The sequence below is a fragment of the Ursus americanus genome, chromosome 35, assembly GCF_024610735.1.
Source record: "Ursus americanus isolate L20-20 chromosome 35, mUrsAme1.1.p, whole genome shotgun sequence".
In the NCBI taxonomy this organism is placed as follows: Eukaryota; Metazoa; Chordata; class Mammalia; order Carnivora; family Ursidae; genus Ursus; species Ursus americanus.
The window spans coordinates 22,920,708-22,937,908 of NC_142161.1; the positions used below are offsets into that span (position 1 = coordinate 22,920,708).

At 35.1% G+C, this 17,201-nt stretch overlaps 1 protein-coding gene and 1 non-coding gene across 4 annotated transcripts in view; both read left to right on the forward strand.

Annotated features, from left to right (window-relative positions):
• PRPF39 (pre-mRNA processing factor 39) overlaps positions 1-17,201 on the forward strand; it is a 39,293-nt gene that overhangs the window by 14,086 nt on the left and 8,006 nt on the right. The window contains exons 1-10 of one of the 3 annotated variants that reach the window (XM_045799344.2): positions 1,152-1,175; positions 1,630-2,010; positions 2,114-2,276; positions 2,405-2,523; positions 7,216-7,383; positions 13,542-13,707; positions 14,166-14,273; positions 15,621-15,785; positions 16,100-16,226; positions 16,576-16,844. In XM_045799344.2, the coding sequence (XP_045655300.1) occupies positions 2,190-2,276; positions 2,405-2,523; positions 7,216-7,383; positions 13,542-13,707; positions 14,166-14,273; positions 15,621-15,785; positions 16,100-16,226; positions 16,576-16,844 (1,209 nt within the window). In that variant the 5' untranslated portion in view covers positions 1,152-1,175; positions 1,630-2,010; positions 2,114-2,189. Of the gene's footprint in view, positions 1-828; positions 1,176-1,627; positions 2,011-2,113; positions 2,277-2,404; positions 2,524-7,215; positions 7,384-13,541; positions 13,708-14,165; positions 14,274-15,620; positions 15,786-16,099; positions 16,227-16,575; positions 16,845-17,201 lie in introns of those variants that run through there. The other 2 variants (XM_045799355.2, XM_045799335.2) reach the window with 2 other exon arrangements.
• On the forward strand, positions 16,922-17,007 carry LOC123794358 (small nucleolar RNA SNORD127). Its single transcript, XR_006780185.1, has one exon. It is a non-coding gene; the product is annotated as a small nucleolar RNA SNORD127 (small nucleolar RNA).

Here is a 17,201-nt window from a genome sequence, read left to right on the forward strand (position 1 = left end):
ATATGAATGAAGGATGTAAAGGCATTTAAGAAAAAAAATAGGAATTCAGCTTTCTCTTAGTTCTTAAAGAAATGCAAATCACAATGAGGTACTATTTTTTTTAATCAAACGAACAAAAATTAGGTTTTATGATACTTAGTACTGACAAGAAGAGATGGAAGAATGGCCATTTTCATGCATTGTTAGTGGGTTAATCAGTTAGGACTTCATTTGTCTGCAAGTAATAGAAAATCTGTCTATTGCTAGTAGTTTAAACAAATAGGGACTTATTTTCTGCACACAGTGTGAAGTTTGGATTGTGTTAATAGTAGCTGGTGGTGTGAGGGCTGGCATTTCTTAATTTTCCTTGCCAATCCCTTATTGACTGCTTTAAGAACATAGGTTGTTTTAGATATGTTCACATTCAAGGTGATAAGAAAGTGGTAGAACCTGCACTATTTGTGACTGTCCCTTTTTCTCAGAAAAGCAGAATCTTTCCCAGAGCTCTACAGCAGATATCCTTTGCAGTGTCATGATTCCCTGATGGGGCTAGATATATTGCTACTCTGACCAAAAACAGTGTTTCATTAGGAAGATGGTGAGAGGGGATATTGGATAGGCAACTGAAAGTGTCTTGCCACATGGCTAATGCAATTTTTCTAGAGATAAAATTTCAACATCTTCCCAGATTTAATATACACATATTCTTTGATTCATTGGTTCCATTGTTCAGAGCTCAAGAATGAAATTAATATATTCCTTTAATAGCTAACTGGGGCTTTTAAAAGGTGGTTTTGATGATGCCAAATAAACATTTGGAAGATGTTCCTCTTATTTGTGTTTCCACAGATCATTAACTGAAGACAAAATAAACAACTATGCAAAATTCTCACATGGATGAGTACAGAAATTCTAGTAATGGCAGCACAGGCAACAGTTCAGAGGTAGTGGTAGAACAATCTGCTGATTTCAGTACTGAGATAATGAATGTTACCGAAATGGAACAGTCCCCTGATGGATCTCCTAATGTGAATGCAGCTGCAGAAGAAAATGAAATAGCAAATGCTGTGGACCTTCCAGTGACAGAAACGGAAGCAAACTTCCCTCCAGAATATGAAAAATTTTGGAAAACTGTAGAAAACAATCCTCAGGATTTTACAGGCTGGGTATATTTGCTTCAGTATGTAGAACAGGAGGTTAGTAACTATTTAAATGGAACTAGAAGGGACAGATTAATCAAGTAATATCAGATGAGGTTCACTGTTTTGTAATTAAAGTTGCCTCTTTTATAATTTTCAGATTAAGTTGAATAACATTGGATATGTACATTTTTTAGTTTTAAAAATAACTTTCATAACATTCGTACATATTTGTCAATATTAGTACAAAGTAATATTTGTAATAATTGGTGTGTGTGTGCATGTGTGTGTATAATTACTGAAATAAAAAGTTACCTTGCTATTTGACAGAATTACTTCCTTTTGTTTCAAAGGATAAGACTGTAATATGCAAGAAAAAGATCAGCTGTGTGTGTGGTTTTTAAATCTGCCAGTTTATTTTATTTGAGCTAATACATTTGGAAGAAAGAATAAATATTTTTGTGACACAAATTTCCCAAGATTTTTAAACACCTTGTTTTATTTTCATCAGAATCACTTGATGGCTGCCAGGAAAGCGTTTGACAAATTTTTCATACACTATCCGTATTGCTATGGTTACTGGAAAAAGTATGCAGACCTTGAAAAGCGGCATGACAACATTAAACAATCAGATGAGGTGCGTACATTACTGAATAAAATTATCTCCATTAGGTACTGTAAGCCAAATAATAACAAAACAAAGACTTTTTTTTTTTGGCTGGCAGTACCTACGATTTATGGTCAAACAATTTTATAGGGTATTTTATTTGCATTTGTCACTCTTGTGGCATTTGTAGCTAATATTTTCTCTCTTTGTTGGCAGGTGCGTTAAACCTCTACAGTTTGTCAAGCTTTGCAGTGCAAGCCTCTGTATTACACTGCAGCTTAACAAGTAGGGCAGGGCTTTTCTCTCACTTACATTTATTTCTCATTTTCCAAACAATATAGTTGGTTTGCTAGTCACATTTGCTACGTCTTATTGCATTTTTGGTCAGACGCTGTCATTGATGCTCTAATGGGTCTGTGCCCTATGGTCTGTAACCCAAAGCCTGCCCACACAACCCGGTCAGAATGCAGGGACTGCTGCGCTTTGAAGATCAAGACTCTGCACGTGGGGATCAGAACATTGCCATGTTCTATCCAACCTCCACCCAAATGGTAATGGTAGATTATTTAAACAAAATTCCAGTAATTAGTATTTCTAAGGTTCACCGGATAACACAGTGTTGCCTCTCTGTTAAGAAATAATTAAATATTTGAAGTACAGTTTGTTGTTTTCTTCTTAGGTGTATCGTCGGGGGCTTCAGGCAATACCTCTTAGTGTTGACCTATGGATACATTATATAAACTTCTTAAAAGAAACATTGGACCCTGGTGATCCTGAGACAAACAGTACAATAAGAGGGTATGCTAAAAATTGATATTCAGATATCTTCAAAGTAGAAATAAATCAAGTATTCTGATGTTGATAATCGAACTATTCATGCTAAACCGAATGTTTAACATACAGTTCTTTTTCACTATTTAAAAAAGTGATACATGTAATAAACTTATGCATGATTATAAAAATTGCAGATAATAATGTCCTCATTTCACACTCCCGTTCCTTAGGTTCCCAATCCCATTCCCTCCGTGGTTTATGAATTGTGTGTTCTTTCATATACATACGGATGTGCATACATATGTGTGTATTGTACATATTTGATTTTTAAAACTATAACATTGTAATATTTTAAGCATTGCAAAAGTATTTTGTGGTATCAAAGTACTGTTTTGTATTTGACGTCCTTATTTATAGGAAATAATCAGTGGTGCAGTAAACATGTCTGTATTAGTCATCATTTAGAGCATGCTAGAAATGGAACTTTTTAAAAATTTTTATTTATTTTATTTATTATTAACATATGTATTATTTGTTTCAGCGGTACAGGTCTGTGATTCATCAGTCTTACACAATACACTGCACTCACCACGTAACATAACCTTTGCAATGTCCATCACCCATCCAACCCATCCCTCCCACCCCCCTCCACAGCAGCAACCCTCTGTTTCCTGAGATTAAAAGTCTCTTATGGTTTGTCTCCCTCTCTGGTTTCTTCTTTTCTCTCTCTTCCCCTGTGATCCTCTGCCTTGTTTCTCAAATTCCACATATCAATGATATCATATAATAATTGTCTTTCTCTGATTGACTTAGAGAAATGAACTTTTGTCAAAGAGAGCGCACAACTAACTTATCAAATGTTCTTTTAAAAGTGGTATCAATTTTAAACTCCCGCAGTATATGAAGAGTAGTCATATTTTCCCATGGTTGTGCTGCATTCTCTTTAACCTCCAGTGATATCTCATTATTTTAGCTTGCATATCTCTAGATTGCTCGTCCCAGTTTGCCATCTTCTCGTATACTTGTATAAGGCATTTGCTCATTGCCTGTTCATATCATTTGCTTATTTTACTTTTGGATTGTCCTTTTCTTATTGATTATAGGAATGTTAAAATGTGTTTTTGGTTTTTATTTTTACCAAAGTATGTGAATATAGTTTAAAAAGTCAGTGTTAAGCTGCTTGTAACAAAAAGCAGTCCCTCCACCCCTCTTCAAGTATTTTAGCTGTTTCTTATATTTTCCTACGTGTTTATAATAGTAGCTCTTTACTGTTCTTTCTGTCTCTTCATTACACTATGATTTTGTTTGGTAGATGGGATTTTTAGTTCACTTATACCCTGTTTTCCCATTTCTTATTTTTCCAATATAGAGCCTTTTATTTTTCCTGGAGTTAATTACCCCTTTTTACCCTCCCCTCCTTTTTCCTACTTGCTTAGTTTTCTTTGAACATTTAAAATTTCCTACCCCCTCCAACAGTGACCACTGACTTTCCACAAGGTACAAATACTGTGTGCATTTTTTGGAAGCTAAAAAATTTATATATCTAGTGTTATTCTATTTAATCTGAAAATTGTGAAAGGGAATTTTACTCTGAAGTTTGTAAATTCCATTTTTTACCCTTCTTTTTGGGGGGAATCCCTCTTGGATCCTTCTCTTCTGTAGTTTGGATTGGTTGCTCTGTTCTGTTTCTGCCATAGAGCAGTTATTTTGAGATTTCCTCATCATGAATCTAGGAGATAACCTTTACTTCTTTCCTGGGTTTCAAGCTCTAATTTTGAGAATTTATTAGATCCTGTTTTTTCTTGCCTGCTGCCTATCTTTAGAGGCGTGCATCCTGTAACTTCTTGATAAAGGATGCTTGGGATGAAAAAAAAAAAAAAAGATTTTGTAAGTCTGAAACACCCAGTTGACGATCCAGTGGGGTATAGAATTTTGAGTTGGGGAAGTAATTTTTCCTTAGGGCTTTGAAGGCATCTCTCCATTCTCGTATAGCTTCTGGTTGTTGTTACTGAGAAGTATGATAACTCTCTGGATTCCCTTTGTGTGACTTGTTTTTCCTCATGGAAGCTTTTAAAATGCAGTTTTATAATGATATGCCTTGATTTGGGTTTTCTTTTTCTAATTCATTGTGCTTACTAGTGGGCCTTTTCAATCAAGGGTGCTCATGTCTTTCTCTTCTGAGAAATGTTCTTATTGGGGTGCCTGGCTGGATCAGTCAGTATAGCATTCAGCTCTTGATCTTGAGGTCATGAGTTGAGCTCCATGTTGGGTGTAGAGTTTGCTTAAAAAATATAATAAAATTTAAAAATCATATTATTATCGTGTATATTGTTATGTTGATAATTCCCTTCCTATGGTTTTCTCTATTGTTTTTTAATAGTTGGACATTGGATCTTCTGTTTTAATCATTTAATTTTCTTATTTTTTTACTTTTTACGTGTCAGATTTTGTTTGGCTTTTTGAGGTATTTCCTGGGCCCTTGTATTGCAGTTTTAATACCTGCTATCATTTTTTTAAAGTCCAAGAATCTTTTTGTTTATTGTTCCTTTTCTTGTATCTTCCTATTCTTGTTATATGTCTTAATATCTTTTTATTATTTTTTAAAAAGTATTAAGGAGTGTTAAAGTTATCCTCTGCTCCCAGCATAGTTTTCTCTGAAGTGTTTTTGTTTACTTGTTTTCATCTCTGACTTGTCTGATTTCTGGATTTCTATTCATGCTAAAGATTAGATTTTAGGGGCACCTGGGTGGCTTAGTTGGTTAAGCATCTGCCTTCAGTGCATGTCACGATCCCAGGGTCCTGGGATCGAGCCCCATGTTGAGCCCTGCTCAGAAGGGAGCCTGCTTGTGCAAGCAGGCGCTCGCTCTGTCTCTCTCTTTCTCTCAAATAAATAAATAAAATCTTTAAAAAAAAGATTAGATTTTAATAAACTGAGTGTGAGCTCTGTGTGTTTTACATGGAGGGTGTTATTAGCTGGCTTGGTGGGCTTCACAGTAGGGTGATCATGGCCACTCAGGTTTTGTTGGGACTATCCCAGTGTTGGTACCCTCATATTTTACTACTGCGCCAGGCGGTTTCTCATTGAAGGATCATCTGATCAGCCTGGGAATGTATACCTAGCTCCGGAAATCCCATAGCTGGGCAGGAAAGGAGGTTTAAGGTCTCTTACCATTCCTTAAGGTGACCTTCTTGTAAACATCCTCACTTTAGTTCATTACCTTATTATCATATTTCCTCTCCCAACTTCTTCCATTTTTCTTAGTGCCTCGTGGTTTAATTTTCTGAATCATTTTGGGATTCTGCAGGGGCAGTAACATGTATTTTACTGACTTGAGAACCTCAGACACAGACATATACATGGGTGCATGCGTGCATATACACATACTCCTAATCCTTAGTGTGTGTGTTAACATCCTCCAGTTTTAGCACATTTTTAAGCTTTGTTTAGGATGTCTATTTATCGTCTTTTTCTTTTTTTTTCTTAGTGTGGTTTAACCTTTAATCTTTTATTGGTGTCTGAGTCTTCTGCCTGTCTTGCCAAGAATATATAAATCTGGTATTTTCTTCTTTTTTTAAGTTTTCTTTGTTATTCATCTGGCATTTAAGTGTGTCTTTTGTAAGTCATAGATTAACCTTTTATTTTGTCCAGCTCTTTTGCATTGATTTAAAATAACCTTCTTTATCATATACTAAGTTCTCACATGGATGTTGATCTGTTTTGTTTTCTTGGAATTGTTTTGTGATCCATTTTTCTGTTACCTGGTCAATGCCATACGTTTAATTACTATAGCTTCCTAATTTCTTTTGATACCTTTCAGGAAAATGCCCTCTGCGTTGTCCTTTTTGTATGTTAGCTGAATGTTAAAATTTGTTTTAACCTGTTCCACTCAGATTTGTTGGAGCTTTGATTGGAATTGTATTAAAGTTGTAGATTAATTCAGGTAGTGTAGTTTTATATTGTTAAAAATCCCTCTTGATTGTAAGATATTATTTTGAAAATATGTATTTAAAAGTTTTATCCCACTGGGATATCAAATCCAGTGATTAAAATTGCTTACAAAAATCTCTTGAAATGAGTTAAGTAGTTTAAAAACACAAGGTGGTGGTGTGTTGTTTTGTTTTTGTTGTTTTTTAGTAATCTGTAATTTTAGAATGAGGAGAGACTTCTGAAAGTTTTAAAACATATGTATACTTCTCATTACCTTACAAGGCAGTTGGGTGTCTTCTTGGAGAGTTATTTTGCCAGAAAATTATTCCTTAAATTGAGATAAAATTTGTCTTTGTCTTCTGCTGTAAAGAATCTATTTGACAAACATTTCAAGTTTCACAAATATTTAAGTGTCTACATTGTCATTCTATATGTTTGCAATGTGTACATTTTGCATTGTAATTCTGTGTAAGATAAAATTACATGAAAGTACATATATTTCCTTTATGTTTCCTTACTCTTTAAAAATTAGCTGTTGTACACTTTTTTGTAACTCCTGTCCTTTACTCCCTACTTGAAGCAGTTGAGTGTAATTTTGAATTTAACACGATCTTCTGAAATTTAGAAATGTTTTATTTTTACTTTTAATTAAAAAAATTGTATAATTGACATATATTAGTTTCAGTTGTACAACTTACTGATTTGATATATATTACAAGGTGTAGAATTAATATTTTAAAAATGATTTTGTCTTAGAAAGATAAGTTAGAGGTGATTTAATTTTTCAGAACTTTCGAGCATGCTGTTCTAGCTGCAGGAACAGATTTCCGATCTGACAGACTGTGGGAAATGTATATTAACTGGGAAAATGAACAGGGAAACCTGAGAGAAGTTACAGCTATATATGATCGTATTCTTGGTATTCCAACACAGCTGTATAGTCACCATTTTCAGAGGTGGGTGGAAAAATCCAATCATTAAAATATATTTGCTTTTTCAGGTAATTAATCAATATCGAGGATTATAATTCTCTTGAAATGTCATGTGAGATTCTTTTAGATACAAATAGGAATAAATTTTCTTGCTTGATAATCACAATTTATATACTTTTAAATTTTGACATTTGTCTGTACCCTTTATGAAATATTTAGGAACTTTACTGTTTTTATTTGTTTATTTTTAAAGATTGTATTTATTTGAGAGAGAGAAGTAGCAACCGAGAGCATGAGTAGGGAGGGAAGGGAAAAGCAGGCTCCCCACTGAGCAGGGAGCCTGTTGCGGGGCTCCTTCCCAGGACTCTGGGATCATGACCTGAGCCGAAGGCTGACGCTAACTTACTGAGACACCTGGGTGCTCCGGAACTCTACTGTTTTTAAACAGAAGTTTTTCTTTATCCATTTTATAGATGAGAAATAATGGGAATCCTATCTAAGGTATTTCAGAGTGATGAAGGAATGAGAAAATAGAACCCAAGTTTAATTCTTTGTGGTACTAAGTTAATAGAGTACATGGCACATAAATACGCTTATTTAAAATTTAATGATTTACTTGGGGCGCCTTGGCTGGCTCTGTCAATGGAGTCTGTGACTTTTGATCTCAGGGTTGTAAATTCAAGCCCCAACCTGGGTGTAGAGATTACAAAAAAATACAATACAATACAATACAATACAATAAAATAAAATCTTAAAAACAAAAAATAATGTACTAAAGGTACATTCTTGTGATTCATATAACACCTTATACCAAAAACAGTGAAAGATCTATTTTTTGTAGTAAATATAAATCTGTTTGTATTCAATCAAAAATAATTTCATTTAAATTTTCCACTATGATTTTCTGTCATGACTGGTATTTCATTTTTATGAGTACTGTTAAAACAACTAATTCTGAATGATGTAATTTCCACATTCTGTTTTCTGATGTACTCAAAATATCCCACTGATAAGGACTCAAAGTCTTTCTGAACAAGAAAGAGTGTATTCTAAGTATTTGCTATGTTGATAAATACTTGCATTTTTTAGCTACCATATCTTCTGCATATTTGTTACAACTTTTATAATTACTATAGTGTTAGAGCATGTAAAGTTAGGTACTTTTTAAGTAAGTGATCTTCCAAATTTTTTTGCTAAAAAAGTAGAAGACTTTATGAAGCATCTAAAAAGTTATGTGGATCAATTCGCTAAAGATAGAAGTTATGCAGATCCAGATTAGGAATAGGAATTGTATATATCTGAATATATGGTCTCTGTTTTTTATGAAATAGAGGAGATGCCCAGTTTGTAGGGTATAATGACCTAGGAAGACACTTGATAAAAGACATTATTAACACCAGCCTTGACATATGGAAATGCTTGATGAATATTTGTTGAATAAATGAATACAAAGGTTTTAAAAATCCTTATAAGACAAGGATGTTGCCTTTTCCTAAACCAGTTCTTCTAGGATCTATAGTACAGATAAAGTCTGTGATGATAAGAACTTTATTTTCGGTAAGAAAAATAAAATATAATTAGGAAACACTTGTTACATGTCATTTGCTGTATGCCAGACGTTGTTCTGAATGCTTATTTATAACTTTTTTTTTTTTAAAGATTTTATTTATTTATTTGACAGAGAGACAGCCAGCGAGAGAGGGAACACAGGCAGGGGGAGTGGGAGAGGAAGAAGCAGGCTCCCAGCAGAGGAGCCTGATGTGGGGCTCCATCCCAGGACTCCAGGATCACGCCCTGAGCCGAAGGCAGACGCTTAACGACTGCGCCACCCAGGCGCCCCAATGGGGATATTATTATCCCCATTTTATGAAAGTAGAGGCACAGAAAGATTAAAATATTTGCATGAGGTCGCATAGTGTTTGGGAGTTGATTGGAACATAGATGGTGTGGCTCCGGAACATAGACGGTGTGGCTCCAAAGTTCTTGGTATAGTCTCCTCCAAATCTTTTTTGTTGTTGTTAAATGAATATCCCAGGGGCGCCTGGCTGGCTCAGTTGATTAAGCGTCTGTCTTTCGCTCAGGTCATGATCTCAGGGTCCTGGGATCAAGCCCTGCCTTGGGTTTCCTGCTCAGTGGGGAGCCTGCTTGTTCCTCGGCCCCTCCATTCCTGCTCATGCTCTCTTTCTCTCTCAAATAAATAAAATCTTTAAATAAATAAATAAATGAATATCCCAGTAGGTTTTTAAAATTGTATATATGCTTATAATAGACATTAGATTGTGTTATGCATACCACTCTTTAATCTGTTCTTTTTCTTTTTTCTTTTTTTTAAGATTTAGTTATTTGAGAGAGAGAGGGAGAGGTGGAGAGAGAATCTCAAATAGAGTCTGTGCTGAGCACGGAGCCTGATGCAGGGCTCGATCTCACGACCCTGAGATCATGACCTGAGCCAAAATCAAGAGTTGGATGGTTAACTGACTGAGCCACCCAGTCACCCCTAATCTGCTCTTTTTCATTTACTATATTGACATCTGCTTTCCTTATCAATGTATATAGCAAACTCACAAGTCGTGTTTGTGTAATGAAATCTTATGACATGACTAATTGCTTTGAGAACCAGTGAAATGTTTTCTTTTGCTTAATACACTCCTACTTGGTCATTTATTTAGCGCTTGCTATATAAAAGATTATATACCATTTAAGTTTTAGAAATAAAGGCTCAGAGAAAGCTATGTGTTGAATGGCGTTGGCTCTCAAGCTGGTCAAAAGTGTAGAGGAGGAAGCATATGTTTAAAACAAAAGTGTTCAGGGGCGCCTCAGTGGCTTAGTCAGTTGAGTGTCAGACTCTGATTTCAGCTCTGGTGGGGGTCTCAGGGTCTTGGAATCGAGACCCAGGTTGGGCTCCATGCTCAGTGGTGAGTCTGCTTGGGATTCTTTCTCCCCCAAACCCCTCCACCACTTTGCACACATGTGCGCTTCCCAAATAAATAAATAAATAAATAAATCTTTAAAAAGAGAAGTGTTCTAAGTGCTGTAATAGAAATATTTCTGTTGTATAGGTTTGTATATTGGAGGTATGCTGATGACTTTATTGCTAAGAAACTGCATAATTTTAAAATTTTCCTTAGCATTAAAGTTTGTGATGTTGATTTAACTTCTCAGACCCAGTCCCTGGTGGTTCCTAAGCTTCAGACCTATCTAAATACTGATAATTTCCCAACAGGCACTGTTGTTTTGTACTTCTGTGACTATAATACCTTTTCTGCTTCCCATTTGCCTGGTGTTAACTCATACTACTCAAAACCCTACAGCTTAATGTTTTCTGTGTGAAACTTCAATTTGCCAAAATAGAAGTATTTGTTCTGTCATTTGTGCCAGCACTCTGCCTATTTATTTACATTTGTGTTTTTTTAAGAAAGATTTTATTTTATTTATTTGAGAGAGAGGGGGCGGGCAGAGGGAGAGAGAAACTTCAGTAGACTCCATGCTAAATAAATTAGCTTTATAGTAGGAATGGCTGATGAACATTTACTGTGTAGTATTCATATTTTATCACCATTTGAGACAATTTCCTATATAATCTAGCAATTATTTTAAATTTATGCTCTCTGTAAGTAGTCATCAATTTTAAGTTTTTTATTTGTAGCCTAACAATTTTGAGTTTTAGTATTTATCTGAATATTAAATCTGTTCATTTTCTTTTTTTTAAAGATTTTATTTATTTATGTGACGGTGCACAGGCAGGGGAGCTCCAGAGGGACAGGGAGAAGCAGGCTGTCCGGTGAGCAGGGAGCCCTACAGATGTGAGGCTCCATCCCAGGACCCTGAGATCATGACCTGAGCTGAAGGCAGCCACTTAACCAACTGAGCCACCCATGTGCCCCTAAATTTGTTCATTTTCTTACTATACTTTTGAAAATTAATTCCTCATTACTAACTTTTTTTTAATAAGGCAGTCTGTATTTCTCTCCCAGTGGTGAAATGGATCAGGTTAAGCTTCAGTATCCATTGATTCTGCAAAATCTAGATTTGTTTCCCATATTATTTACATACATTAGTGAAAGCCTTAAAATCCATAAAAATTCAGGTGTGAATAGCCTCAATCAGTTTTAAGAAACTTGGGGAAAAGTCCATAAGATTGGAGCATAAGGTACATGTACAACTATGTCTAATAATTAGATTGAAAAGGTCAGTCTGGGTCAGAATATGAAAGACTTTATCTAAGGAGATTGGATTTTAACCCGAAGGCAGGGTAAACGAACAGAAGTTATTTTGGCAGGAGGGAGATATGATGTTTACTATTTTGTTTTTCATGTTTACTTTTTAATAACATTTTTTTCTTTTCTTTTTTTTAAATAATTTTTTATTATGTTAGTCACCATACAGTACATCATTAGTTTTTGATGTAGTGTTCCATGATTCATTATACTTTTTTTTTTTTAAAGATTTTATTTATTTATTTGACAAAGATAGACAGCCAGCGAGAGAAGGAACACAAGCAGGGGGAGTTGGAGAGGAAGAAGCAGGCTCATAGCGGAGGAGCCTGATGTGGGGCTCGATGCCATAACGCCGGGATCATGCCCTGAGCCGAAGGCAGACGCTTAACCGCTGTGCCACCTAGGCGCCCCTCATTATACTTTTTAATAACGTTTTTGATAGTAGTATTAGGATTGAGATGGGAATAGTGAGACTAGAGGCTAGAAGCTCTTTATGTTTATCCAGATGAAAAATATAGAGGACATGAAGATGTATTTAGAAGGTAGAATCAATAGGACTTGATACCCAGTGGAATATAAGTGAATTGAGGTCAAAGAGATTTAGAATCTGAGTGGTTGACAGTACCATTAATTGGGATTAGAAATGCTGAGGGTGTTGATTCGTCGATAAAGATGACACAATTAGTTTAAGATGTTGTACAAAAGGTTCCAAATTTAGGTAATGTAACTATTTTAGCTCTTCAGCTTGGTGGTTTTGATTAAAATTTGCATATATAAATTAGTGTGTGTGGAAAAATGAAATGACCTTTTTCCCCCCCAAAACACTATTAGCCTTAAAATTAACCTATTTCTTTGTGCAAAGTTTTGGCAGTTGGATAGACTAATCTAGAATTGAGAAAAGTATGTGCTTGAGTTAAAGTTTAAAGAGTTACCGTAGTATGCTTATTATTTCTGTATTAAAAAGATTGGCCAGGAAGTAAGTGAAAATAGATGAGAACAAAATGCCAGGTGGAATCCTTGGCAATCCTAACATTTAGGGACCGATAGGAAGGGAGAATCCTCAAAGATGAAGAATCAGTCAGGGACTTGGAAGAAAACCAAGAAAGTGGTAACTCAGAGCTGAAGGCGAAGAAGGTTCTAAAAGGAAAGCATGGTTAAAGACCTTTAGTAGTGAAGACATTATTAGAGTATAGGCTGTACTATGAAACAAGTGTCCATTTAATTTTGCATGTAAGAGGCACTTTGGTGATTTTAATTAGGGCAGTTTCATTGGAGTGTTTGGCATGGATACAGATTCAGGAGTAATTGGGAGGTGGGGAAGGAACTGCAAACATTTGTTGATCATTTATAGATGATCATTTATAATTTAAATAGGGATTATATTTAATTTTAAAGTAATTTTGCATAAAAAAAATAAATTTTACAAAATTGTATTGTGTCATTTTACATATGAGAAAGCCAAGACTTAAGGGAAAAACTGGGGTGCCTGGGTGGCTCAGTCAGTTAAACGCTTGCGTTCGACTCAGGTCATGATTCTGGGGTCTTGGTATCAAACCCCATGTTGGGCTCCCTGCTCAAGCGGGGAGTCTGCTTCTCCCTCTGCCCCTCCCCCCACTCATCCACATCCGCAAGTGCTCGTGCTCTTTCTCTCTCTCAAAATCTTAAAAAAAAAAAAAAGAAAAGAAAAAAGTTCCCTGAAGTCAAATAACTAATAATGGACAGAAGTAGGATTTGAATTTGTGCCTGTCCATGCCTTCTCTGTTGTAGTTGCAAAGGCATGAAAGAAATAAGGATGTCTGTAGACTGTTTCATCAAGTGGTAGGTTTTTACTCTAAAAAGGATAGAAAGGGTTTGGTATTTTAAATCAGAGTTTTTTTTTAAAGAGTACTGTGTAGTAGGAATTGAATGTGGGATCTAAAATTATGCTTCATATATACAGCATTTATTTTTATTGGCTTCTTTTAGATTTAAAGAACATGTACAGAATAACTTGCCTAGAGATCTGCTCACTGGCGAACAGTTTATTCAGCTGCGAAGGGAATTAGCTTCTGTAAATGGACATAGTGGTGATGACGGTCCTCCTGGTGATGACCTGCCGTCAGGCATTGAAGACATTACTGATCCAGCAAAGGTAACCAGACTTCCTGAAAAATCCTTCAGTGCATGAGAAACTAGACTTTATATCCCTTGACTGCATGTGTTGTATGACTTGTGTCTCATATAAAATTAATTTCTAATTAAGACATGTGGGACGACTTTAGCTATAGTGTGGTTTAAATACAGATTTAAGGTAGAGAATCTATTTTACTATGAGACACCTGGAAATAGCTTAGAAGGAACATTTTGCCGATGTGGTAATCTAGTCCCCTTTAAATACATGCACACACAACAAAGTGGTTTATTAGGAAATTCTATTATAAATTTTAGTATTGTTAATTGTACTTTGCAGATAATTGTTAACAGTTTAAAACCTATCACTATTTTCAGATTATAGAGTAGGTGTGGATAATACTTAAATGTAAGCAATAATATTAAAAAATTTTAGTATATAACTTGCTTGACTTAAATTTTTTTCTTTTTCTTCCCAAGCTGATTACAGAAATAGAAAACATGAGACATAGAATCATTGAAATTCATCAAGAAATGTTTAATTATAATGAACATGAAGTTAGTAAAAGGTGGACATTTGAAGAAGGTGTAAGTGTTTTTGTTTTGTAATAGGCTTCAAAATACAAAGATTAGGAATCATGTATTTTTCTTTCAGTTTTGAGTAATGTCTTTACTCCTTTTTATTTTTACTTATTTAAATACCATTGTCAATTTCCCATGATCAATTTTATCATTTTCCATTCAGTTTTAGAATCTTATAGAATGTATTTGGATTTACTCGAGTTGGAAGATACCTATTTAATCTGAACCATTTTATTAGTTATTTAGTTTTTTTTTTTTTTAAAGATTTTATTTATTTGACAGAGAGACAGCCAGCGAGAGAGGGAACACAAGCAGGGGGAGTGGGAGAGGAAGAAGCAGGCTCCCAGCGGAGGAGCCTGATGTGGGGCTATATCCCGGAACGCCAGGATCACGCCCTGAGCCGAAGGCAGATGCTTAACGACTGAGCCACCCAGGCGCCCCTAGTTATTCAGTTTTTTAAATCAACTTAATGAGTTCATACTTTACTTAACAGAATGCACCCATTTTAGATGTGTAGTAAAATGAGAGTTTCCCTCCACAGATTCTGATTCTTTATTTCTATTTTTTTAAACAGCTTTTTTGAGATATAAATCACTTAGCATATAGTTCATTCATTTAAGTGTATAATTCAGTAGTTTTTACTGTATTCACAGATATGTACAGCCGTTACTATGGTCCATTTTGGAACATTTTCATCACCTCATACAGAAATCCTTTACCCTTTAGCTGTTACCTCTTTACTCCCTTACCTGTGTGTTCCACCCCTTACCCCCAGCCCTAAGGTACTGCTAATCTTTCTGTTTCTATAGGTTTCCCTGTTCTGGCCTTTCATTTGAGTGGAATCATATAGTATGTGGTTTTTTGTTGACCGGCTATGAGGTTTGACATGTATACGCACATTACAGTGCACCACAGCAATCAGGATATGGAACTAGTCTTTCATCCCAGAAAGTTCTCTTGGCCCCTTTTCGTTCAGTAACCCCCACCCCACTCCTAGCCCTAGGCAACTACTGATCTGCTTTCTTTCACATAGTATAATGAATTGTTCAGTTTTTAAAATACTCAATAAAGAAAAAAAATTTACCGAACATAAAATTGTGTAGTGCCATTACAATTACTAAATAAATAAATGGAAAATACATTCTATTTATTCAATTCATAAAACCTAAGAAATTTAATTTTGAAAGTTTTTATCATGAAATGTGATTACAGTTTTTTTGGTTCACCATCATTAATTATATATATAATTTAGATAATTCGTATTGTTACTATAGTCATTCATTTTCGGGTGTTGGTATTGGTTTACTTTTATTCCTATGTCATACTTTATTTTGTATCCTACTGTTATTACAGATTAAAAGACCTTATTTTCATGTGAAACCATTGGAGAAGGCACAACTAAAAAACTGGAAAGAGTACTTAGAATTTGAAATTGAAAATGGGACTCATGAACGAGTTGTGGTTCTCTTCGAAAGATGTGTCATATCATGTGCCCTCTATGAGGAGTTTTGGATTAAGGTAAGAAAATTAGATGCTCTGAAACTTGAACATATTATAAACATTGATCTAGTGACTAACCTTTTTTGTACTTCTGTTGAATGTTGTTCATATAACTATATCTGTTGCATTAGGAGATGGTCTGCTTGCAACCAGATTTGACTGCTGCATATGCCAACCTCGTTGCCTCTCTTCGTCCTTCCTTACAGAAACTAGTCTAGTGGTTCAATAAAGGTGCTGAATGGGTTTAAAAATAGAATTTTATCGTTCTGTCACATATTTAATGGCTTGTTCAACTGTAAATTATTCAGTATTTCCTCTGTTTCTATATATAGTATGCCAAGTACATGGAAAACCATAGCACTGAAGGAGTGAGGCATGTCTTCAGCAGAGCTTGCACTATTCATCTCCCAAAGAAACCCATGGTGCATATGCTTTGGGCAGCTTTTGAGGAACAGCAGGGTAAGAATGAGAAAATTCAGTTGATATTTTTGGGATTTTAAGTTATTTCAGGATAAAGTTCTAGGAACTGAGTCTTGAGGGATGGTATAAAGCAGAGGTCAATAAACTTTTTCTGTAAAGGGCCAGATAGTAAATGTTTTAGGCTTTGCAGGCCATATGGTCTCTTTCCTGACGACTCTGCTATTGTAGCCCAGAAACAAATGAGCGTGGCTGTTATTCAGTTTTAAATTAAAACAAACAAACAAAAAAAGAGGGCTGGATTTAGCCTGTGACTGTTATTTGCCAGTACCTTGATAAAGGATATTTCAGAAGGTGAACAAAAGCATAAACATTTAATTAACATTTCTAGGTAATATTAACGAAGCCAGGAATATCTTGAGAACATTTGAAGAATGTGTTCTAGGATTGGCAATGGTTCGTTTGAGAAGAGTAAGTTTAGAACGACGGCACGGAAATATGGATGAAGCTGAACATTTGCTTCAGGATGCCATTAAGAATGCCAAATCAAATAATGAATCATCGTTTTATGCTATCAAACTAGCCCGGCATCTTTTCAAAATACAAAAAAACCTTCCAAAATCAAGAAAGGTGCTTTTGGAAGCAATCGAAAGAGACAAAGTATGTATTTGTATTTTAGAATATCTTTCATTAAAAAACAACAACAACAACAAAAAAACAGTGGTTGTTTCTTATTTTGGCAACTATGATGAAAGATTTGGTCTGTATGTAGTATGTTTTATTACTAAATGAAGACAACAGTCCCTCTAAACTGATGTTGCCATTCTTTAAAAAGTTTTCAAATTATTAGGAATTAAAAGGTTGAGAAAATTAAGATTCTTGGATTAAAAATTGTTGCAGACATTGTGACACTTTCTATTTCTCTCACATTTAGAAATTTTACAGCAAATTTACTGATTATTTTAAGTAGAGAACCTGGGAGAATACCTTGTAAACAAAAGCATGGCAGTTGTCTAC